Source organism: Cyprinus carpio, chromosome A14, assembly GCF_018340385.1.
Source record: "Cyprinus carpio isolate SPL01 chromosome A14, ASM1834038v1, whole genome shotgun sequence".
Taxonomy (NCBI): Eukaryota; Metazoa; Chordata; class Actinopteri; order Cypriniformes; family Cyprinidae; genus Cyprinus; species Cyprinus carpio.
Genome location: NC_056585.1, coordinates 21,634,246 through 21,659,883, shown reverse-complemented (window position 1 = coordinate 21,659,883; position 25,638 = coordinate 21,634,246). Strand labels below are relative to the sequence as shown.

General features: G+C 37.7%; 1 protein-coding gene across 2 annotated transcripts in view; it reads right to left on the bottom strand.

The window, feature by feature from the left end:
- Nucleotides 1-25,638, bottom strand: part of LOC109055717 (glutamate receptor 1-like) — a 62,917-nt gene that overhangs the window by 24,970 nt on the left and 12,309 nt on the right. For both annotated transcript variants that reach the window (XM_042770214.1, XM_042770213.1), the window contains exons 3-11: nt 23,129-23,368; nt 16,417-16,601; nt 13,298-13,351; nt 7,370-7,528; nt 6,850-7,017; nt 5,818-5,922; nt 5,445-5,555; nt 2,848-3,054; nt 1,931-2,364 (exon numbers count right to left, since the gene is read on the bottom strand). In XM_042770214.1, the coding sequence (XP_042626148.1) occupies nt 1,931-2,364; nt 2,848-3,054; nt 5,445-5,555; nt 5,818-5,922; nt 6,850-7,017; nt 7,370-7,528; nt 13,298-13,351; nt 16,417-16,601; nt 23,129-23,368 (1,663 nt within the window). The remainder of the gene's footprint in view (nt 1-1,930; nt 2,365-2,847; nt 3,055-5,444; nt 5,556-5,817; nt 5,923-6,849; nt 7,018-7,369; nt 7,529-13,297; nt 13,352-16,416; nt 16,602-23,128; nt 23,369-25,638) is intronic.

Sequence of the window (25,638 nt, the reverse complement as noted above, 5' to 3'; positions counted from 1 at the left end):
TAATTGTCCCCTCCAAAAAAGGAAGGGTATAAATATTGCTATGTTGATGGAATGACATTCACAGGAAAAACTGCAAAAAACATTATATGAGCTCTGTTCCAAATCACAATGAGCTGCCCTGCTGTCTTCTCTCTACTTAGGCAGCTGCCTCCTGAGGCAGCATTGTAAGTGAAACAGAAGTGCAAAAGTGACTCGCTTTATTTCAGACTCCTCACATTAAATGCACAGCAAACTCAACTGATTCCAAAATAATTTAGCATTAGCCTGTTCCTAAGCTAACAGTGATATGTACACAAATCTTCTTAAAAATTCATTTTCAACTACTCTGAACTGATTCACTTTCAATACTGAATGAAATCTGTTCATTAATAATCTATGGTGGCCAAGAGAGCTCAACACGCTAAAACTTAAGAAAGCATATGCAAATAGAAAAAGCACCAGCAATTTGAGAGAACATCTTCATCAGTTTGACAACATACTGTATGTGCTGCAAATACTAACAATACAACCAAATACAGAAACACGGTGCAAATACTCACAACACAACCAAATACAGAAACATGCTGCAAAAACTCACTACAACAAAATACAGAAGCGCACTACAAATACTCACAACACAACCAAATACAGAAACTCGCTGCAAACACTCACAACACAACCAAATACCGAAATGTGCTGCAAGTAGCACAGACCACAACAGAAATGTTTCAAGGGGACCCCAATAACCCTCACAAAAATTTATCAGAGTTTTATTATTATAATTATAGTATTTTTAATTATAGTATATTTAATTATTGTAACCATGTTTTTTTTTTTTTAATAGTAACCATGTATATACATATGTATTTTTTTAAATATTATATCAACCACAGCCACACATTTATAACCCCCAATCCCCTTTTTTAAAAAGAGGCTCACATATCAGATAGACATTTAATTATATTGCAGAACCTGGATATCCGTGTGTAATGTCAGCTTTAAGCATCAACTAGACTTAAATGTGTTGCCTGTACTCTGCCTCTGGCATTCCTCTCTCTGAGACCTACTGCACTATCCCACCCTTTGCCCTTAAAACCCACAGCCATTGACCTCCTGTTGCCAACTTCACCCCCTATTAATTAGGAATTTAATTGGTGACCTTTGAGAGTCCAGTAACTGTGTAGAGAGAGACATTTCATCTCCAGCAAAAGCGATGCAGCACTCACAGCACTTTAATCTGCCTTTCAAAGTGCTGCTGTCTTCCTCTAATTAGACACCGTGGCATTAGACTTGTGTCCGGTCCAAGTGGATGTGCAGCTCTATCTGATCTTCAGAAATACTGCCATGTACCACAAACCAGCTGTGAAAATGAGAAATGACTAAACTACAAACACAGTTCAGTAATCTGCCAAGAGCGACACAACAGCAGTGCCTCTGAGGAACCACTAAACCCCAAACATTTAAGAAAGATTTGAACATCTTCAGCATGGGAATCTATATGATAACTGTGAACCGTTGCGTCATTTGCAACTGAAATCTAAACATAAATGAGACATGATGAAAAAAATCATCATAATGCAACACTAAAAATACAATGGTGTAGCAGAGTAAGCCAGAAAAATAAACAGCTCATGCTGTGTGCCCAATCAAACTTTATGGTGCTTTGATGCCACTTTAGACAATTAGACAAATGCCAACATGGACAGTTTGCACCATATCCCCTCATATGCAAAGAACCATGAACAAAAATTTGCAAAGTAAAAGAAAATACAAAAATACCATCAAAATTTATAAACCAATTAAAAAATCTGTTTAATTTTGCAGAAAATTTTTCGTTCCCATATTTTGGCATGGTGCACAATTTCGTTCAGTCATCAATTTATGTCCAATATGAAATCCTGAAGCAAAACCAGTTGCAAAAACGCTGAACAAAAACAAACTGGCATCTCACCTGGGGGAAATATCACAGCCCTGCTGCATGAAAGCTCCCAATGAGAACCAGAGACTGTTGAAGATGCCAAACTCATTGGTCTGCTCCTGACTCTGCTGGTTCTGGTTCTGCTGGCCCTGACCCGGCTGGGCGAATGAAGAGGAGGGCTGGTTAGGGTTCTGCTCAGCTTCTTCCTCGCAGTCGTCTGCGTGCCACTCGTAGGGACTGAAGCGGCTGACTAGGAAAAGCACCACGCTCACGCCAATGTAGGCGAACACAATACACATCCAGATCTCATAGGCCAGAGGGTCCAGGAAGGAGAACACACCAGGCTTGGACTTGGTGGGCTTTTTGATCATGATGGAGATGCCAAGGCTCATGAAGGGCTTGGAGAAATCAATGACTTCCTCCCTGACCAGGGTGATGGTCAGTGGGGCCACAGCTACATCAGCTTTCTGCAGAAGAATATATAATGTTATTGCAATAACTACTAAATATATATTGTTAAATATGTAATTAAATTACACATGGACCGAGGAAAGGAAAAGTCAGGACACATGCCCGCTTGAGTCATTTTTCTTATTTGTTTTTATTGGAAATAGGTTTACTATAAATATAGAGTGGACTTTTTCTAACCTTTCAACCTCTATCTAAACACCTCTCCAAGAAGAATGTTCTCATTCTGTTATTATTATTACTGTGATGAAAATATGAACCCTTTCGGTTCAATTACTGAAACCTCCTCTCATTGAAGTCTGGTTTTCTACACTAATGATTAGATTTCTCAGTACAGGAATGTTGATTAAAATGATTCCGATTTTAAAACCATGATGTTTTTCTGCATCAGTTGCATAACTGGTAAAAAGCCATTGGTCTCTTTGCATTCTCTTGCATTAGTCCTGACATTCAGATCTGAGAAAATAAGATGTAGCACTTACACCATAGACAAGCTCTCCCACCATCCCATTCCACATCATGGTCTCAGGATCTCTGGCTCCATATTTCCCATCAGCCACTATCTTGAGTATGTAGTGGTATCCCACGTGTTTGGCTATCTCAGCTGCCAGTTCCACACAGTAACCTTCATACTTATCATTTCCTGTAAACTGCTCATGGTTCTTCTTCAGCATGACATATGGCGATTCCTAGTCAGGATACACAGGTAGACAGCCAAATACAGTGGACAACAATTATTTACAGTATGTTTATGTAACAGACCTGATATTCTAAACTAAAAATGTTAATTTTGTTAAAAATCTACATACAGTATTACACAAATTTTACATATTATATATTATACATATGATGCATGTATAATATATATTTTATTTTTGACAGACATGGGAAATAAGAACAAAATCAATTGAAAGCACTTTGTACCAGATATGAAACAACAGCTATGTAGATTCCTTAATTGATTTTAATGGGATAAATTTAAATTTAGTCTAATCCAGTAGACACGGTGTAAGCACTATGGAAAGCATATTACTTAAAACATTGTGATCATGACAGGTTTATTTTCAGATGCCTTATTCTTTAGCATGAGGGACAGACCTGACAATCAACTGTGTAGGAAGTGTAGGGTGATTCTATTTGTGGAAGGTCCGTAATATGAAATAGCAGTTCAATTGTGATATTTCAGAAAGATTGCACCTCCTGAGGAGATTACAGCACAAATGGCTCCTGAGGCCCTGCTGACAGCTCACTCTGTAACAGGACTTTTCTAAGGAGCTCACAATGAACAAATAACACGAGAGAGAAAAAAGGAAGGAAAGAAAAATAGAGTGTGCTGATGAAAAGAAAAGAAGCCCTCACTGTGTAGCATAGATTTGTAACTAAAAGCAAATAGAGCCACAGAGATGTATTGTTTTTTCCCTTTCCAGAAATAAACCTTAAGACTTTGAACCCCTGATTACCAAATCTGCAAATGCTTCAGTATAACAAAACTTTTGAACCCAGCTGTGCTGCAATGCATCTTAGAAACAGACTGCACACTGGCAGCGCATTTCCTGCTAATGCAGACCGCCAAGATGGCCTACACGCTGTCTTTCAGAGAAACAGATCATTTTTTAGAGCACCCCTGGTGATGTGACTATTCCCAGCTTCTCTGATAAACAGTCTCTGTAGGACAAACAGCATAGCTCCGACTATTTCCTGCAATCCATCCCACTCTCTTGTGAGTGCTTAGCCCCTAACCCACACCAATGATCCATTACTGCTTTTTTTTTGTCCTTTCACCAATTCTCCTCACATCCTTCCATCAGGAGGCTGGTCCACTTACGCTGCCCTTTCTCTGGCTGGAAACAAGATGGGCAGTCCACATATGAAAGGTTAATAAATGCTCTCTGAAGCCTAACTTGTGAGAGAATCGCTAAAACGCAGGCTAAGCCCAAAGATCTTTGCCGAATGAGGATAAAGAAAAAGAAAATTAATCTTTTGTCCACTGCTAGCAATTCAATCCAAGGTTCTCCTTTAAGTATAAGATGAAAACACTGTGACTGGAGGAGCAATAAAGTCTCATTTACAGACAGAGCACAGAAGAGCCTATGCTTTTATCTGCACAGAACAGCATTACCGTCTTATTACTTAGGGATAAAAACATGGAGGTGATGCACCAGCCATTCTAAGAAAGGAAAAATGATGAAGAAGACTTGTGAGATGGTGGGCTGAGTCTGAATTCCTGTATTGTCATTGAACCAGAGTAAGGGTCATGGAAAAATGATAGTTTGCCAAGCATCTTGTATTTAAAGTAATTAAACTACAGCCAAGCTGCACTGAAACTATGAACCATTGAAACGAATCAATTGAGCTACAGGACAGTTTAGGAGGGTTTGTTTCAATGACAGTTATCTTGAGCTGAACACAAAAACATTTATGTCATGTTAATATAAAGGTGTATGGATATGTGGAACACATGACAGTAACTGAATATAAACTACTATTCAAAAGTTTGGGGTCGGTATGGGCTTTTCATGTGTTTTTTTTTTTTTTTTTTTTTTTTAAAGACCCATGCTCATTAACATTTATTTGATAAAAATACATCAAAAACAGTAATATTATTAAAATATTATTACAATTAAAAATAACTTTTTTTTTTTATATATATTTAAATTGCAATTTATTTTTATAATGGCAAAGCTGAATTTTTAGCAGCCATTACTGCAATCATCAGTGACACGTGATCCTTCATAAATCAAATAATGTTAATTTGATGCACAAGAAACATTTCTTATTATTATATCAATGCTATAAACAGTTGTGCACCTTAATAAATTTAAGGAAACTGTTATTATTTTCTGTCATACTGGATTCTTTGATGAACAGAAAGTTCAGTTTATTTTAAACAGAATTTTTTTGTAACATAATGCATGTCTTTATTGCTACTTTTGATTAATATACTGTGTCCTTGCTGAATCAAATAATAGTGAATAATAAATCTTACTGGACCCAAACTTTTGAATAGCAGTATTACATTTAATGTTTTCAATCCAGTACAAGCTTATACTAGTAAATCATGATTTAAAGAAGACTATACCAGAATAGTTGTAACAATATATGTGCGATTCTGAAGTCCATAAGTGTCATTACTGCCTGGCACGTAGGCCGCCGTGCTCACAAATTTCTCATCCTCATTCCAGTAACCCACCTGAGAAAAGATCAAATCAGAAACAGGAACTTGAGAATCATCAGAAACCTTTTTGAGATATCCCACAGGAGACACTACATGAAATACAGTACTTATTTAATTAGCCCAGAATAAGTAGACTGGATTGCTGAAACAGCGACCATACTGGAGTTCTTAAAGTGAATGTTTCATTTAAACTACAGTATAAGTGACGAAAGAAGTGTGAAACAGTCTGTGATATCGAGAGGCTTCCTAATCCTTTTCCTTATACTTTAATACTTACTTTTTTTGGTCCTGTCGGCCTGAGCTCCATCACACTGACAGTGTAGTTTGTCCTTCGTCCTTTCTCGTTAAACTGAATGTGTCCCGTTAGGCCTTCAATCCGAACCTGAGCAAAAACAACATAGAAGTTGTCTTTATTTAGACAAAAAAAAAAAAAAAATTCTTTCTTTCTTTCTTTCTTTCTTTCTTTCTTTCTTTCTTTCTTTCTTTCTTTCTTTCTTTCTTTCTTTCTTTCTTTCTTTCTTTCTTTCTTTCCTCCTCCTACTTCTCCTCTGAGGGGTGTACATCTCTCACAGTGCCTCTTCTGTGTGTACAGGACTGAATGTCTCCAAGGGCCGCATGATGGAGTTAATTGACCGAGTTGAACATCAATCTCTACGGCTTCTCAGCAGATGGACCAAATTGCCTCAGTCCAGCACACATCAGACTCTCAACAGACAAAGCTGCAGGCAACTGTGAGACAGAGTCGACTTCTGCAAGAAGAATGCTACACACTGACTTTAATACAGTTTAAACTTTCTCAGACTTATAATTAAGTGAAAAGGAGAAACATGTGATATGGCAAACAGAGAGCATTTCTACAGATTTCCATTAAGTCAGATTTGGTTTCGGCTAACAAATTCTGCTCCACCTCGCCTGCCAAATTCTATCCTCTGCACTTAAATCTTCATATGCCAACCAAGGCAAAGAGACAAACATCTGCCTAAGGGTAACACAACAAAGCCAGGTGTACTTTCCCTCACGTATCTCTTTGTAAATATAACTTGTCATGTGCTGTTATGACCAGCATAAATGTTTATCACCAACTGGGTTTGTTTATTATCTAAAGTGTCCCATTTGATTGTGATGGTCCCTTTGGTAAATAGATGTGAACCTTATGAGATAAAGATGTAATTTGCTTATTGGGGTTTCATTTTGTACACTCAGACTCTAGATTAGAGCCAGTGTCAGTCTTACAGAAAGGAAAGTTTGTTTGTGAACACTGTGTTCATTCAAAAATATGTCTGTGAGCTGACCCCACAGCGTGAGATACCTGCTGAAGTGCTCTCTGAATATCGATGCCTTGGCCCCAAGGTGCTGGTGGGTTGGCCAGACATTCTCCAGCATTTCCACGGCGAGATATATCTATCCTCTGCCTGCGGAGGTTCTGGAAGGCTGTGGACATGACTTTGACTCCATCATATGTGAGAGCTCCAGTGTACTGCACAAAAAATGCAGAGAGACATATGAGAAGTATACATGTATTTAAATAAATGTGATGTTGTATTCTCTGAATATGACATTAATGATGATTATATATCATAATATATCATATTCTATTTTAAAAATTGTGTTTAAATCGACTATTCAGCTTAATGTGTATTAGAGAGAAGAATCAAAAGCCTTTTGTATTTTTTCATCAGATGTTGATGCTATGCAATTGTGCTTTTTGCAAATGTTCCAGTGATTCATTATACAACTTAATTACATGTTTTTTTTTCTTTTTTCTGTCAAGGCATATTCAGTTCTTCACACTGTGGATGATTTAAATGTAGTCAGTTTTTGCAGCTCACCTTCAGTCTGCGCTTGGGAACTTTGGCATCTTTGTTGTCAAAGTCCATCCACTGCTGCACTATCCTACTGATGTTAGGGTCTGCGTAGTTCACCAGCTGGAAGCCTGTTACATTCGCCTCACCCTTCTTAAACTCTGTCAAGTCGATGTCCAGAAACCCCTAAAGGAGCACAGAGAACATATTAGCATGACATACTGTGATTTAAGTTACTTACTGTAAGTTAAAAACACAAGTTCTCCATAGTGAAGAAAATAAGAAGAAATCCAAGAAATCTAATTCAGCCAAAAGTCAATCATTAAAGAAAAGCCATTGACTAAATTGAAAAGGGAGACCAATTAGAGATAAAATACAATGACAAATCCCCTGCAACTGTCAAAAAAATCCAACGCAAGACCTCGACAGGAAATGGAGGCTGAATCTGCAGCAGAGGGAGTCATTTTCGCATTAATGCTCAGGTGCAGCGAGAGAGCAGGAGGCCGGGCCTGTGGAGTGCCGTCAAATGTAATACAGGTTTTAAAACTATAATAGAAAGAATGGTTGGGTCAATCACTTAATGAAAAAGGCTAATTCCTCTCATCCACTGAGGCTGGTTATCCAAGAGAGCTTGGTTTTTTATCCGATGTGGTGTCGGAAAATGCGGGAGCTGTCAATAGGAATTTGGTGTAAAAAAAAAAAAAAAACCTGAGGCACGTACTGAGAGTTTGCCGGAGGTTTGTCTTTGATCCCACAGTCTCTTTTTAGTAATTCAAGGCATTTTCCCACAATCCAATCAGCTGCCCCAAAAGCAGCCCACACACTCTCTGTACCTGAGACCATACAGAATTGATTCTAACCCACTGAATTAGTGGGAAGGTTTCACTTCATGATTTCTTCATGAAGCCGTTCATTTATTTGTATAAGCTCAATACAAATGTGTAGGTACTAAAGAGTTATTTATGTTCGGCTCAACAACAAAATATGTTGATGTATGTGTGTGTGTGTGTGTGTCAGTTTTGAGTGTAATAGTCCTCGTCAGGCTGTAAGTGTGTTGATCTTTGCTCTTTTATCCCTTAACTCGCTTTGTCCCCCAGGAGCAGTAACGTGTCGCTGTGTTCCCTGGGAACATCTGCTCCGTAGGGCAGCGAACAAGATTCACTGAGCTGCTAACATGACCTCACGCTTGTGTCTTACCTCAAATACCCTCTCTGACACATACTCAAACTCAGGGGAGTTTTTGTCCTTTTGTTGCTTGTCAGAAGCGCATGATTGTACAGTACACATGGCAGATCGTGTAACATCATTGTTTTTTATGTCAGACTGTAGGATATAAATCTTGAGACATTTGTCACATTTGACAGTGTCGACTGGGCAATCAATCATATGACGTTCTGACATATCACTGACAGGCAAAAATGAAATGGCACTGCAAACAAGTCCCATGCCAATGTTGATCCATATTGGCTGCCCACTAATTTAAATAGAGAGAGGGCAGGGCTATCAACCTAAATACTATGGTGCCAAAGACCTCAAAATATAATCATCCCCTTAAAATAAAATATAAAATATAAAGGCAACTATGAGCAGCCATTCAAACATCTGGAGTCAGTAAGCTTTTTACTATTATTTCAATAAAAAAAATTATTCAGCAAGGTCACATTAAATTGATCAAAAGTGATATTAAAGACTTTTACAGTGTTAGAAAAAAAATTCTATTTAAATTTCAATTTAAAATAAATTCTGTTCTTTTGAACTTTCTATTAATCAAAAAAAAAAAAAAAAAAAAGTTTCCATGAAAATATTAAGAAGCACCACAGATTTCAACATATATATATATACACTCACCCCTGACCAATGTAATAGTCTCCCTATTGAAACAAACCGTTCCACAGGGACAGCTTGAAGGGAAGTGCTATCACACGGCTGGCCTCAGGGCTAAAGCATCACGCAACCTTGTTTCACAGACTCATCACTCTCTACAGTGAGAGTGAACAAGGCAATCAGAGATACGCAGGCTGTCTGCATCACTGCACATATTATGCAGGCCTGTTACTGAGCGCACAACTGGGACGCATGTCATCGCAAGCTCTCAAATCTGAAACATGGCACATTCTTCCCTCAATCAAGATGACTGCAGTCTTTGGAGGCAATCAAGAGCTCATTCACCTAACAAAAGAGTTTTTATACTAAATTAAAGGAGAAAACAAAGTCAAGCAGTTTGCAGAAAGAAGCTTTCACAGATTAAAAAAAAAACGGTCATGAAGACACTTCAGAAACTGTCATAAACTCCCATATCAGAAGCATAAATGGTTCATTTTGTGACATGTTAATTTTTAATCTTTTCGCCATTCCAAGTTTTTGGTAACTGAAATAAAGCTGAAATAAAATATAAATATAAGATTAAAAATATATATTAAATAGGGGTGTTCTAGGTGGTTTCTGTAAGGTTTCCTTGATTTAGCTAGAGTATAAGTAACAGTGATGTTTGCCTTAGCAACAGCAATTGAATTGGCATCTGAGTAGTTGGAGATCACAGATAAGGTAACATAGTAAACAGTGCAGCATGTGACCTGTCTGCCTGGTTAAACACACCAGAGGACACTAGGAGTCTATAACCAATCGAGAGATGGTGGAGAAATGGGGCCAGGAGTCAATTCGGAAGTCTCTGATTACAACAGCGAGCTGCTTTCTGAAGCACTGCCACAGCTCTCTCATGATTATTTTTTGGCCAGCAGCATGTCTTTTGGCATTCCCTCTCATGTCGACTATCTGCTCTCATAGCAACAGTGACATGGAACTGAGAATGTTTCCTGGTGTTGATGTCCTTCAGTTGTATGTGGCTGATGGAACTGATCACAGGTTTTTGATTGAGTGCGTCAGTATTTGCCAGTCTCGTTCTCTCAGCTCAGCCTGACTATTCTCGATTTCAGGCGTAGGTGGTCCTCCCACTCTAGAATTACAGTCAGGGATTTTGCCCATCTGATCCTACACAAACTCACTGTAAACCAAGTGAATGATTTAAGAAATGCAAGCTTTTGGGCAAATTACAACAGTCAACAGATTTGAGGGATGTGTCTCCTAAACATGCAGTACAAAGTATTTGCAGAGGGGAGTGCGGTGGGTGCTTGAGCACCTGCCCCTTTTCCACTTGATGCCCAAAGTGCCCTTTTATCAAGGCATGAATTTTTATTTATTTTTTTTGTAAAAAAAAAAACAATTAATCACCTTTTTTATGAAGGCCTGTCCAATCTAACTATTAGTAAAATGAATGAATAATAATTTAGCCATAAACAAAATTATCCACATGATGACCTTTCACCTGACGATCTCATTTGGGTCGTTCCCTCACGTTCAGACACCTGTAATTATTAAGCTCATTACCAGATGCCTTCAATAACATCCGAAACTGCCGGTAAATGGAGTCCTCAGTGGAGCGGTGCGTTTGTTTACATACAGTATATTATTATATTATTATTATTTTACAAGAACGAGTGAAAAGAGCATGCACAGCTGTCGTTTATATTGCTGTGTGTACCCTGTGGAAGTAATGTTAGCTGCAGAAAGTGGCTATAATATATTTGTTCAATATTTTACTAATGACAATTTTATGAATGGTTTATAAAGACTACCTTTTCCCCATTTTTATCACAGAATAAGGCAGGAAATATATTTAATAGTTTCTATATTAAATTATATGTCAATCAAAACTGCATTATTCATACAGTTTATTTATTACCTGGAGATAACTTGAAAAACACACATGATATTTTTGGTGTGTTTATTGGTGTTTATTGTCTTCGGGTTTCATCAGTAAAAATGTATCACAGCAGATGGCCAGATGCATTTGTCGATATTAGGGATTTCCTGCATGTCATGAGTTATTACTTCTAGTCTGTTTTGGGCTTTCTGCGTGAGAGCGCCCTCCAGCTTCGAGTATGAATGAAACATGCACTACATGAGAGTGTTCAGCGCTCTGTAATGTTCACATAGCCTCATTTTGGATATGGATAAAATGCCAAATCATGCATAGAATTTCTTGTCTCTTTGAAATATAAAAAATACATAAAACTATAAACTTCAACATAAACACACCAACAAAAATAAAAATTCAATAAAAATCAAAAATTAAAAAATAATAAAAATGCATATAACTATGTTCTACATACAGCAATATAAACAAAGGTGCCTGTTCTCTTTCGTTCTTGATGTTTGATTGGGAAAAGTTTAAAGAGCATCGAGGGGTCTTGTCTTTTTTATATTATCTGACTAAAAACTATTCATACTTTGAACTATTTTTATTACGGTATTTATTTAAAAATCGTAGAGTGCCTTAAAAATAATTATGACAACACTGGTAAAACAAGCTTATACTGATTTTCTCATCCTCCGAATTGTATCTATCCTGTTTTTATTATTATTTTAAAAATGAATAAATTCAGAACAGGATTAGAATAGAATTTGTAGAAATTTTAAATAAGACAATATTTTTTCTACAACAACAGTAGTGTTAACAACAGCAAAACCACCATACCCTGTAAACTCAACATCAACAACAACAATAATAATAATCAAGTAATTAAGAGGTGCAAAGAAAAAATTATTTAACTTTTAAACTTAAAATGGTCTTTACTGTTCTGTGTTTCTTTTTCAAAACAGCGTCATGGCATTTGCTGCTGTATCAATACAGAAGCATCCGTTTCGATACAAATACCAGCAAGGAGCACAGTCCTATTTAAAGCCTTGTTCCATGTGCCCCTTTTATACTTTGAGCACCTGCCCCTCCAAAAGACCTGTACGGCCCTGTGCAGTACAATAACCTGGACAGCCTCTGTCTGTGTTACATCATCATCAGATTTCCCCAATACTGCAAAAAACAAAGGGGAAGCTGCTTGGTTTCAAAGTGATTTCTGTGTGACCTGTGCTATATAAATCTCTACTCTATTGACAATACGTTGCACACCACACGTTAACAGTCTTTTTTTTTGGGTGAATCATACTTTAGTGCTGTACACAAAAATATTTGTTTCTTGCATGCAGCCCACAGGGACTATTATTTTGCAGTACACTTAAAAAAAAAAAAAAAATTGCATCACATTCAAAACAAACTGCAAACTTAAGATTGAAGATTGTGTTTGATTTTAAAATCATCATTTCCCCATCTTAGTCTCTCCTCTGTGATATACCTGTAGCAGATGTCCATATCTCTTGACTGAGTGAATGGAGTTATATCTTTTTTTTTCGCTCTGTGCTGCTGAGAATGTAGTGAGTTGGTGATGTTACTATAGAAACTAGCCTTCACCCAAAAGGCTTGGACACAGAGGGGAAGCTCACATGGGCATCCACTCAGATACAAACCTCCATGTACACACACACACACACACACACACACACACACACACACACACACACACACACACACACACACACACACACACACATACATACATGCAAAAACAGTGTAAATAGGACACTGGGAGTAATTTGCTCACTTGGCCATTATGGAAATAGCAGGCAGTTCTTTCTTTATTGCTTTGAAACCTTTATCATTTATCTTTTACAATTACATCTAACAAACTGGCCAGACCAGTTTAATTTAAAATACTCAGCAGTGTGCCATCCAGGAGCACACCACAGCATATTAATGCTGCGATTATCATCATTTCTGTTTACATCAATTTAGCCCTCCATTCTCATATGCTGAGCGCACCTACAGACAAGGACTGCAAAAATCACTTGTAGTTTTTACATATTCACAAAGCAGTTCTCCAGGCAATGATTATATAACATCTCATCTGTTAGTCATAGTGAGCAGCTTCTTGCAATTGGTCAGTAGTGAAAATATGCAAATCACCTGTAATATTAAGAGTTGCAGTGACATTTGAAAGCCTCACGCTGAGCATTAGTCATGAAATCTTGCATAGTGCTGAAATGAGTGGTGTGTTTTTAGCTTACCAAGTTTGCTAGGACGTAGTGGTAGCTCTTCACATTCTTCCCCAGCTCAATGATCTGAAACAGACCAACAAATGAAGGTGAAAAATTACAGCAGTTAGTATTAATTGTGGTGTACACAGTATTATAAAGCCTTGTGAATATAAATAAATCATATAAATCACAATCTAATGTAATATTTGCTGTATTATTACATATAATTCCAAATAAGCTTTTTTGTCTTTCACAGCAGTCCTCAATTAAATCAGTAGGTAGTCAACGTGGATATGGGGAAAGGAAGACATGTCAAGGTTGGTAAAAAATGAATCGGTTTGGGGAAACCGATGTATACAAAAAAAACAATAATAATAAATAAAAAAAAAACAAAACAAAAAAAACAAAAAAAATAAATATATATATATATATATATATATATATATATATATATATATATTATGATATATTTTTTTTTATATATATATATATATATATATATATATATATATATATATATATATATATATATATATATATATATATAATATAATGATTGTCGCAGAATGTAAACTTTATTATTGCTCAGCCCTAATCTGCCTAATGTGACTAAGGCATTAAGATATTAAGATATTCAAAACATTAACATCCTGATTCTACTATACAAAGTTTCCTACTTCAAACAGTCTACACCAAAGTAATGGTTTCAGTTTAATTACATTTACATTTATGCATTTAGCAGACACTTTTATCCAAAGTGACTTACATGTGTTCCCTGGGAATCGAACCCACAACCTTTTGCGCTGCTAACGCAATGCTATACCATTGAGCCACAGGAACACTATTAAATGGTTAAATGGTGTCAGTGCATGAATGCAAGTCATTTTAGATAAAAGCATCTGCCAAGTGAATAAAAAGCAACATTTAAATAATCATAACAACAATGGCACATTTTCTATAAGCATACAACCAGCAATCGCTATAAAATGACTACATTCCTGGGCTTTCATCTTTACATTGAGTTTAGGGTGTTTCAGAATCAAGATGTTTTCAAAGTTACAAAGAGGAGAGGAATGAAGATTTATGATGCAGGGTTTCTTTCGTGTGGCTATAGCGATAACAAAGCCTCTGCAGGCATGGAGAGTACAACAGTGGTGAAAAACAATGAGTCATACGGGGGAGGAACACATTAGCAGTTCTGTTTGGTACACTACACTGACCGAGGGTCACAGCTTTAACCTGTGTGGATGTACAAAATGGATGTGCTTAGTGTGCAGTGTCAGTGGGTACCAAAGACTTTGACACCATCAAACTGTTTTGATGGCTTCAATTGAAGAAAATCCTCTGCATGTGCTTGGAAATAACAATGAGCAACCATGAAAGCACACTTCTGTGACCAAAATGTATGTATGTAACTAGCTCGCTCACACACTTCTCTGTAAATTGAAGTTGTGAAAGCTGACAGTGATAGCTTGTGGCCATGACAGACAGTAGCATTAGTTATTAATGGTGACCCCAGTAAGATTTAATCCGGCAGGCCAGCCCAGGGCAGGGAACACTACTGACAAGGACATTGCTTGATCTTGTTTTTCAATGCGGGATCAACATTAAAGGCATAGTTCACCCAAAAAATAAAACTCACCTTCAAGCAGTTCCACAGAAGAAATAAACAACATGTGGGTGAGTAAATGATGATAGAATTTTCCTTTTTGGATACTATCCTTTTAATGCAGAACACAGGAATGACACGGAAGCCCTCAAAAACTTGAGATTCGTTTTGTGGCTTTTAGTCCATTTCTGTAAAAGCTTTGCGCCAATCTATATGAAAGTATGTTCCAAAAACTTGTAGCAGAAGCACATCCTGGAAAGTGGACCAAAAATAATGATGACTTCATCTCTTGCTAAGGGTGTATGCTCAATATTTCAATAAAAAGCACTCTAGAAATGATACTGTCCCCTCTTTGTAATACCATATGTCACCGATTAGATTAAGCAAATCATAATCTTCCTGGGCTTTGATAAACTAATGGCTATTGGCTTTCAGTGTTATTTTAAGTTTAAGTTTTTCATTTAATATTAATATTTAATTTAATTTCAGCTTTAATTCAATTAATAAAAAAAATAGTTAATACTTTTAGTTAACAATTACAATGTTGTCTATCTGAAAAAAGGACAAACCCTTTGATATGCCATGCTGTAACTTCCTATTTCAAAAGGAAGTACATAAGGAAATAAAATTGTGTTTAGCAAACTACTTCATGAGGTCTTTAACATATATTCCTAACTAAAAAGCTCCACACATCTTTCATGTGAAGAGGGCGATAAAAAACCATGCATATAGAGTTTTTCCTCTATTTAACCACCTGGCCCCTGGTATTAGTGAAAGAATGTGAATCAAAGTGGGGGAAAATTACACCAATGTTGTTTTACAGTATGATTGGTGGAAGCATGGTGATGGATGATTGCTTTCAGAGAGGAAAAATTTGTCTAGACGTTCTGTGCAAATTGCCACCAAATGATGCAACAGTCTTAACTGTGGCCACCGTGCTATCAATAACACAACACGGCCTGTCGAGGGTCTTCTGTTTGAGTCATAAAATAAAGGAAATGAGAGAAAGGGAAGAAAAGGCATGCCCTCATTAATTACAGTAACAGGATGCTTCCTCCTCCTCCAGGCAGCGGAGAGAGGTGACAGAGAAAGTGACACGTCACTATGTCTCTGCTGCCAACCCCAAATGTCAGCCCTGTGTTATTTATCTGCACCGTCCTTGCTGCTTTTGAGAGAGAGAGAGAGAGAGAGAGAGAGAGAGAGAGAGAGAGAGAGCGCATGCTGGGGCCTGTTGTACAGGCCACTTCATCTGATTTGAGTGGCCACAGGCTTCATCTGAATATTCCAGCTCTGAATTCCATTTTAAGTGGTGGTGCACCTATCCGATATTCAGTATCGGTATCGCTTATTAGCAGCATTAAAGATGCCTGTATGTGTAGCTATGACTAGCTGTTTGTCTTGATTGAAAGACATATTTAAGTGGTCTTAGTACATTAAGAGCAAAGAAAATTCTCAATTTGGATCCAAAATTTGATTCCTCATTAATCTGGAGCACCTGACAGCATGTATGACTATAATAAGATTGGTGAGAGCCAATTACCTTCTTCAGGATGGAGGTGAGTCTCTCCAGCTCACAGTCAATGATGATCTGGCCCTCCTTCTTTTTGTCCAGCTCCTGAAACACTTTCAGGAAGGACGCTTCTGTCATTGTCTCCACATTCACGGAGGTCACCAGCCAATTATGCTCTGCTGCTGTGTCCAGAACCTTCTGCAGAACTGACAGTCCTAGAAAACAAATTACCAAAATTAGGTTAGCAGATCTCCAAACAGTTGAGGTAATCAGTTACATCAAAATGATCCATTTTTGACATTTAGTTGAAATTAAGATTTTCATTTTATAATAGACAAGCAACCACACAACTGAAAACGTTGGCAGATCACTGTGCTGTTCAGACTACATGACTTGCTGTCTGTCTTGAAGTCATTGTGGTGTTCACACTACACGACACTACATGAATGATCCGCAACAGGGGGTCACACACTACACGAGCTGACAACAACTCTGTTACCCAATGACTCTATCTTCTCCCCAAACCACGTTTTCTCATGAAAACATGCGTGAGAAGTGGAACAGGAATGATGCAAAACAACCAGACTGTCCGCCAACAAAAAATTACCCTATAGGTCATTTGTGCAAGCACCCCTTATTACAACCTATATTTACGTTTTAAAGTTAAGTAAAATAAATCACATCGTCGTGTTACATAAATCAAAATTAAATAACATAACATATAACATTAAAAACCACTAAAAATTTAAATTCAATTAAATGAAATTTATGGATCATTCACATGGTCCAACCCGATCTCATGGCAATTCATACATATTTTATTAGTTCACACATCAAGATTGCAGAGCGCTGATCATTGACTGGCAAATTGGACTTAAATCGGGCTTAAAATCCTGTAGAAGTGATGAAGTGAAGTGACGTGAGGTGACATACAGCCAAGTATGGTGACCCATACTCAGAATTCGTGCTCTGCATTTAACCCATCCAAAGTGCACACACACAGCAGTATGTGTATGTATTTGGAGTACTGGTTAATGTGACACTTTGTGTGAAATGTAATGTGTAAATTATGACGTGCTGGTACAGTAAGTTAATTCATCAGGAATTCATTTTGAAGCAGCTCAGGAGCTTGGAAGACTATAGCATCGACACTTTGTTATCTCCAGGCACCCTGACCATCTGAATGCCATTTTATTGGCTGTGAATTCAGAAAAAACTGCCAGGAAGATACAGGACAGTGGAGAGTAAGAGCCACACTGTTCACAGACAGGAAATGGGGTTTGATTAGTGAAGACATTGATCTTGGTGGATACATGTGTGTAACACCAAGGTACCAATCAGCTTTCTCCCTCAACTTAAAAGAAAATTCTTCTAGATCAATAAAAAAAGCGCTTAGTAGCCATTAAAGTCAACAATATTTCACCACATATCACAAATACACAATCTGTTTCCAAACCTGAAGTGCTGAATCAATGTCTGCTATGTACAGCACCTTCATAAGTGTTCCTAACATTGCTAAGCTAATGGCATGGTACTCTGATACTGTCACCATTTTGGTTTGTTAGTTCTGGTTTAGAGTTTGTTTTTATTCTGTTTCTCAGTTCTGTTCAGGTTCGAGGTTATTTGTTTGTCTGTTAATTAGTTCAGTTCTCATTGTCAGTTCTATGTCTTAAGTTGGTTTTGTTGTTCCTGTTCTGGAGTTTTATGTTAGTTTCTGAATAAAGACTGTTGGATACAGATCCCGTTTCCTCTCTTCTGCAACCAGCAGTGACAGATACAGGGATTTTCAAACTTTTTAATGTCAGAGACCCCTAAATACTATGCTCCTCTGGAGAGGGCCACCCTTCCAAAACTATACTATTTTCATGTACACTACCATTAAAAGGTTTGGGGTTGATGAAATGTTTTGAAAGAAAAAATCTGATGAATAGAAAGTTTAAAATAACAGCATTTATTTGAATACAAATATTTTGTAACCAAGTTAAAGTCTTTACTGTCAATTTAATGCATCCTTGGTAAATAATTACAATAAGTAAAAAATATTATGCATTATATTGTAATAAAGTAATACTACTAACTTTTTGAAGCAGACTTCACATCAAGAACACACTTATGATGCCCTAGAATGCTGCTTATGGAGGCAGCTTACTAGAGTTTGGAACAGAGTGACAGTTTCTGCACATAACACCAGCCTCATTTCTCACATAAGAACCGATTAGTTCTCAAGGATCATATGATCCCATGACGTGATGACAGTTTAAAGTACAAGCATACATGATTGCTCTTATTATGCTGCCACTGAGAGCAGTTTGCTTCTTGTGTTCTCAGTACTGCAGCACCATGGCCAGCTCCTCCAAACTCATCAAAACCTCTCCAACACTCAACTGCACACTTTCAGCCATCTATGCATTTTGCTGCGTGAGTAGTTCACAGAACAAGGCCAAGTTTATCCAGTAATTTTTCTTTTTTTTTTTAATCCTGCTCCAAAACTGCCTATGAAAGTCTATGGCCTCTAGTAAATTCTGCCAGCCTCTACAAAGAGACATAAATACAGTAACTCCCCTGTGAGCATTTATATGGGAAATTGTTTATGAAATGTTTAATGGACTTACTCAGGTTTGTTTTATGTTTTGAACAGCACCCAAAGTAAAAAAGCGTGCACTCAAATTTACAGTCTTTGTTTAACGCAACACCACACAGCTGTTGCATGAGCTGTAATTAAAATTAGATCAACAATAAGGATGCATGCTTTATAATTTATGGAACCAATGGATCCCACAGCAGAGATAACAAGAATAAATAGGCCTATTTCATTTATGGGGTGGGGTGGACCACAAAATAAATAAGCATCTGCCTAAGCAGTATCTGTGCCAGAACTGTCTTTCTGTGCACTACAGGGACTACACACTTAGATAAATCATTATTTCATGAAAATTCACTCATTTCTTATTCACCTTCACATCATTCCAAATCTATATGACTTTATTTTAACCACTGGATACAAATTCTTTTTTTTTTTAGAGAACTGAACAATTTATATGTATCAGATAAAAAAATAAAAATAAAATAAAAAATAAAAAATAAATCTGTTATCAGGTTCAGAAGGCTTTTTATAGAATGGATTGCATACAGCGCTGGACACAGACATTCTTTTCAGGTTTGTTGGTGCTAAAAACAAGTAATTTCTAGGAATTCCTTAGTTCATTGCTGTTGTTGTGGAAACCAAAAACAGAACAGCTTGACCCTAAGCTCATTTTTATTCTTAGCAGTATTCAAAAAGGTTTTGTTGAATTAATTCAGTTGCACTTTTTACCCAGTATTAACATGGGATCCTATGGAGACTTGAATAGGACAACAGGTCAGTAGAAATTAGAATCTGACATAGAATAGGTTCAGTGGTTGCAGAGGGAAAAGGTGGATATGCTTGTGATAACTAAATGGTGCATTTGTTACCGTTTTGAATCTGTAATGAGGACATTTAATCGTCAAGTATAAAACATGACGGTAAGTAAACAGTCACAGAAAGTTCTTGAAGCCGTCCAACTAGACATCAGATCATATTTACATTGTAGTTTGAAAAACAAGTCAAAAATAGTTGGATTCCAAAAGGAAACAAAGCACATATAGCAAGGAATATTGATTTCCTCCTCTGCTTCTGTCCGCCTCTGTTTTGAGCACTTGCCCTTTGACCCCTCTGCATCTGAGCCAATGTTGCTTCCTGCTTGACTCAGTGTGAGTACAGTTGGACCACTTTAAGATTGCAGGATGATTTGACATTAAGGAGCTCACACTCCCAGCAGGCTCAACAAATGGCTCACGATGCACACAGAGAACAGGGCCAGCGGGGAAAGGCATCTCTCCTTAGCCTCATTCTCACTCATCTGGGGAGGTGTGACGCTAATGGAGTACTACATCTACAAGGAAAACAGTACACGGTGGAGGGGCTGATTTCATACACATAGGAAGCTGACGCCATGGCTGGGTTCACATACGGGCTACATACACTCTCACACGTATGCCCTTAAAAGGCTTAAAATAACCCCGTAGACAGTGCAGCGCTGTATCTAGGCAACAAGAGGCTGGTGATACGGATTCCTGCGGTTTGGTTCCTCTCAGTCACAAAGTTAATGATCCTACAATCTTAACCCAGAGCCCTCAGCACTTCCACAAGATAAAACCATCACTGAGACACCCATGGCGTGCATAAAGGCAGCCATCAAACCTATTGTGTGCGTAGTAGAGCGATGACAGAACTGACAGCGACGAGGCAAAAAGAGAGCTGGAAAGGAGGGAGCTGGTGGTGAGATCATTGTAGGTAACTAAATTTCTTAAAAAAGACCTGTAATATGCAGATCGAGTCATGCTCCCATCATGGTCAGCTGAGCTGAATGTCTGTGGCAGATGGTGACATGTTATGGGGACACTGCTGCTATGGGGGGAAAGCACACCTGGTGCTGACAGGTGTGTCAGATTCTACCTGCTCAGGGAGCAGCACCGGATGCCTGTGACTTTTCTAGAACAGATCTGGGAATTTCAGGTATTTATTTTGAAGTGAGAAGAGACAGGCATTCAAAATTCCTGTATTGCTGTGCTGTGGGATGGGAGATGGCAACAGGGTCCAAAATTAACATTCGCCGGGTGCCAAATGCAACTAAAAAAAATGGGTTAGTCACCACTTGGCTGGTAACTTTCTTAGGAACTGCAACATAAGAAATCTTTTAAATCAAATTAGTTAGTCTAATTTGAATCAAATTAGAACAATAGTTTGACTCTCCCTGATGTAAAAGATGTGCGCATTTTAAATAAAAGACAACCATACCAAAGAAGCCATCTGTGTGTCTTCTTTACTTTTACCAAAGTGGAGGCTTTGCCATCAGGATTTATTCAGAATGTCAAATATTTCAGATTGTTTTTCCGAAAACATGTGGCAAAACATATGTGAAATATATTTCACAAAAAAATGAAGCCACCAAAACAAATGTATGAGTCTGATTCATCAATGTTCATTACTTAAGAATTCTGACATTCACTAAATGGATGAAAAAAATATTTTTTTTTGTTTCTTCTTCTTCTTCAAAAAATTATTTATTTATTTATTTATTTATTATTATTTTTTTTTTTAAAAACAGCAATCAAAGCATGGCTTTTAAGAAATATGAGGTCATTTTGGACCCTTCTTGGAATAACAATGAAACTGTGTGGGGATGTTTTGAAATTGGGATTTTCAGCTGGATACATTTTACTCTGGCACAACGGTTTCATTCTGGCAGATCCCCATGGAGAAGATAGACAAATGAGCTCTAAGTACAGGAAGAGAATTTAGGACTGGGAAAATAAATCAATGCTTTGTGAATCTAGAAATGATTCAGCATTGATTCTGAGAATTTCAGAATGCATTGCGATTCTTTCTCGAGTAGATTCTGAGCTTAGTTTTAAACAGCAGATGGCGCTGCATGAAACAGCCGTACTCTGTTTGTTTCCAAATCCTTACACGCACTTGAACTTAAAATAATCATTCATAAAATTCGAAAAGGTTGAAGCAAATTACAAGGGTGTTCACAGTGGGCTGTGTTTACATTAATCTTGCGTCATAAAAGTGTTCTGAGCCGAAGCGAGATTACATGACTCAGCTGAAATCACAAGCACTCTTCAGCACTCTTCTTCATGAGCATTTGAGTGTGCGGATAAAAACTAGATTAGAGCACCATCTACTGTTAAAATCTAAGCTCAGAATCGATTCCAGAGAGAATTGCGATGCATTTGGAAGATCTCAAAATCGATCCATGAATCGATTCTGCATCGATTTATCATCGCAGCGCAAGAAGAGATGCATCCACTCAGATCAGAACACTATTGTTCATCCCAGCAAAACACAAGCAGGCAGCTCTCTCATGACTCATGTATATATCTGTCATTACACACCAACATGTTCACAAACAAACCACAAACAAAAGCTGACTCAATGTGCACACCAGCAATGTGGTGGTAAACACTGGTTCTCAGAAAACCAACCAGCCACTTTCAAAAGAGAATTCTAATTGGCGAATTCACTATACAGTTTAGTGCATGGTATTTCAGCACAAAAACCTCTATCTTATTCACTAAGCATACACAAACCATTTTTACCAAGCGCTAAATATGTTTCTATAGCACTACACTATAAGTATTTAAATTCTAATGGTCTTAAGAGGCACCTTCTATGCAAATTAAGCTTAATACAATACCTCTTTTAAAGTGCTTTTAGAGAAAGATTTAGAGAGACTTTCTGTTCATGTCAAGGGTTTCCAAATCCTTTGATGTCACAACCCCAAAATATGTCTACCTAGCAATCGCCTTACACTGTGTGTAAAAAGGTCAAACTCAATATTTATTATAACATTATTATTATTCATTTATTAATATTATTAATGTTATTGTAATAATGATAATAACAATAATTATTATTACTATTATTATTATTTTAAAAACATAATCATTGCATTTTAATAGTTAATAATTACATTTAAATAAAAATATTTATTATTATTAATTTCATCATTAAATAATAATAATAAACATTATTATAATAATAAAATAAAACAATTCTAAACGTGAGGCTCCATTTTGGAAAACCCTAGGTCATGGAAGCAGATATACATCATATAAAAACATGCAAATAAATATAGCTATTAGTGGGCACAATTAATTCTGAGTAAAGTCCCCCCAAAATCCAGAGATTTAGAGCATGAAAAGCAGGTCTCACCAGAGTCTGAGCTGTACAAGTAGACGAACCTGGACCACTTGTAGTGCTCGATTACGCCCACCAGGGCGTCCTGCAGTTCGGGTCTCAGCTGGATAACAAACTGGTTGGAGTTTTCCATGGGGAAGCTGGGCGTTACAAAGCAGACGTGTAGTGCACCGCAGAACGACATCAACATGTTGACGGTCTTCCTGTCGTACACGCCGATGATGGCATACACTCCTTTGGAGAACTGTGAACAGACTGGAGATGACAACAGAACAGGATTTACAATACAGACATCATTCACGTAGCATTGTTAACATCTTACTGGTTTTATTATTCACTTCTGAGAAGCAATTAGTAAACGTTTCTATATGCCTCACTGGACTTGAAATGGTGTGGATGGAGTTTCTGAAGGGGCAGATAATCAATGTGCACAAAGGTTCTCGCTGACATTTACCAAACAGCAGGGTGCTTTTCTATCTCTGCTGCCTTCAACGCTGAATATCTTTTCCTCTCCCTGTTGGTGGCAAAATGGCCTAAATCTGTTTTGAACCAGGTTTCCCTGTGTATTTTAATGCTGTATCATACTCTGTTGTTGCTATTTTGCCCTGGCTGAGGTTATTTTTCACTGCGGCTCCGGGCCTCACGTTTCAGTCCCACAACTAAACAGATTGAAGTTGCAGTCTGTTCGCTGCCCAAGGCCCAACTCCCAGCAGGGGCAGCCTGAGGGGCACAGGGGGAGTATAGGAGCGATTGGCATGGCCATCACCCAAACTGCCTGCCCCACAATGCAACAGCTCACAAGCAGTGCAGGGTGCCAACTCCTCCAGCATGTGTGTTTGTGTGTCTGTGACCACTGGCCTATGCATCACATGCACTACGACACACTCAACATCCGACTGAAACATAAACACTTCATCTGTCAAAAATACTGTATAGATATTGTCTTATTCTGAAGTCACATACCTTGAAATAAACGAGCAAATTACATCTTATAAAGAGAAGGTGATGTTTAACACAGGCACACTAATTTAAACTGTTCTCTCTGCACTGTATATAAAAGTCACACGCTTGGTGCTAAGCCATAATGATTGTGACATGTCTATAGCAGATGCTGCAGTGAGCAGCTCTGAGGTAATATTGGGGGTGTTCTTATCACATAGCTCTGCTTCCCCTGTGACTTGCACATTAAATCTGTCTGGGCTGAGCTTTGTGGACCCGAAGAGACAGAGAGAGAGAGAGAGAGAGAGAGAGAGAGAGAGAGAGAAATAGTGAAAAGGGAAAGGAAGGTGGGGGACTGCTTCCTTCTGTGTTAGCTATTACCAAAGACATATGGCACATTCAATCGAGATCCTCACCATACCATATGCACTTGTCTTGAATGGTTTCACATACTTTACTATTTTTATTTTTTGTCAATTCATACAATGTTAATATCCTGTGCTCATTTATCTACAACATATTGTTGAATTGGCTTCCTGGCAACAGGCATCAGCAGAACATATTCATTACCTTTATTTGATATCACTTGGCATATGACTTCATTCTAAATGACTTAACAATAATTGCAGCAATTTATTGGCTTACTGAACAGAGTTTTAGTGCCTTGCTCATGGGGTTTTAAACTTGCAACGCTATCTGAGATAGTCACACTGATGTACTTGAGAGTGATGCAAGTGAGTCACACTCCTTTCCCTCTTCTTCTACGCATCAATTCCTGTTCTTTTTCTATTTTCCTATCAATAAAAAGTGACAAGAATGCTAAAATTATTAAAAAAAATTTGGGTGGTGGGGGTCCAGTCTTATGCTCACCAAGGCTGCATTTATTTGATCAAAAAGTAAAAACTGTAATATTATGAAATATGAAGCAAAAGCCTCTAAGTGCCATATGAAATTTTCAGGCTTTATGTTTAGGTTCAGTAATTTAACTTGAATGGCTATGCATGGGTCCTTTTCTATGCCATTAAAGTGAAATAACTGAACATAAATATAGGAGCCTGATGAAAATGCTAATTTTAGATTAAAATCTCAGATGGCACTTAGAGGCTTTTGCATCTGAGCTCTTCAATTCTAATTTGTCATTTCAAAAGTAGAAACATAAATGTCCTGGTAAAAAGATTCCAAGATAAAATAACAAACACATTTGGTTTTTAATCAGTAACACATTTGCAAAAATTTCAATGGAGCCTATTTGACACACGGCCACTGCCACTGCCCACGTGTGTGATAATTTGGAAGCAGATTGGAAGTGCGCGGCTCTCTCTCACTCACATCTGCTTGCCTGTTCTGAAAAGTTCCCCATGACAGGGAGCACATGGCAATGTCATCTGACCCTCTAATGACAGTAACACACTGGCCACCTGCAGTGGTTTGTGTAAGCCTGAGTAGAGGCGTAAAACACGATGTGAACACCTCTGGCCAGCCTTTGTTCTCTCTGGCCCTGCTAAAGATCCTGGCAGCATCTGCCCGTCCTGGCACCATCTCACAAACAGATCTCCACAGGTCTGTTCGGCCCTACCAGACCCTCA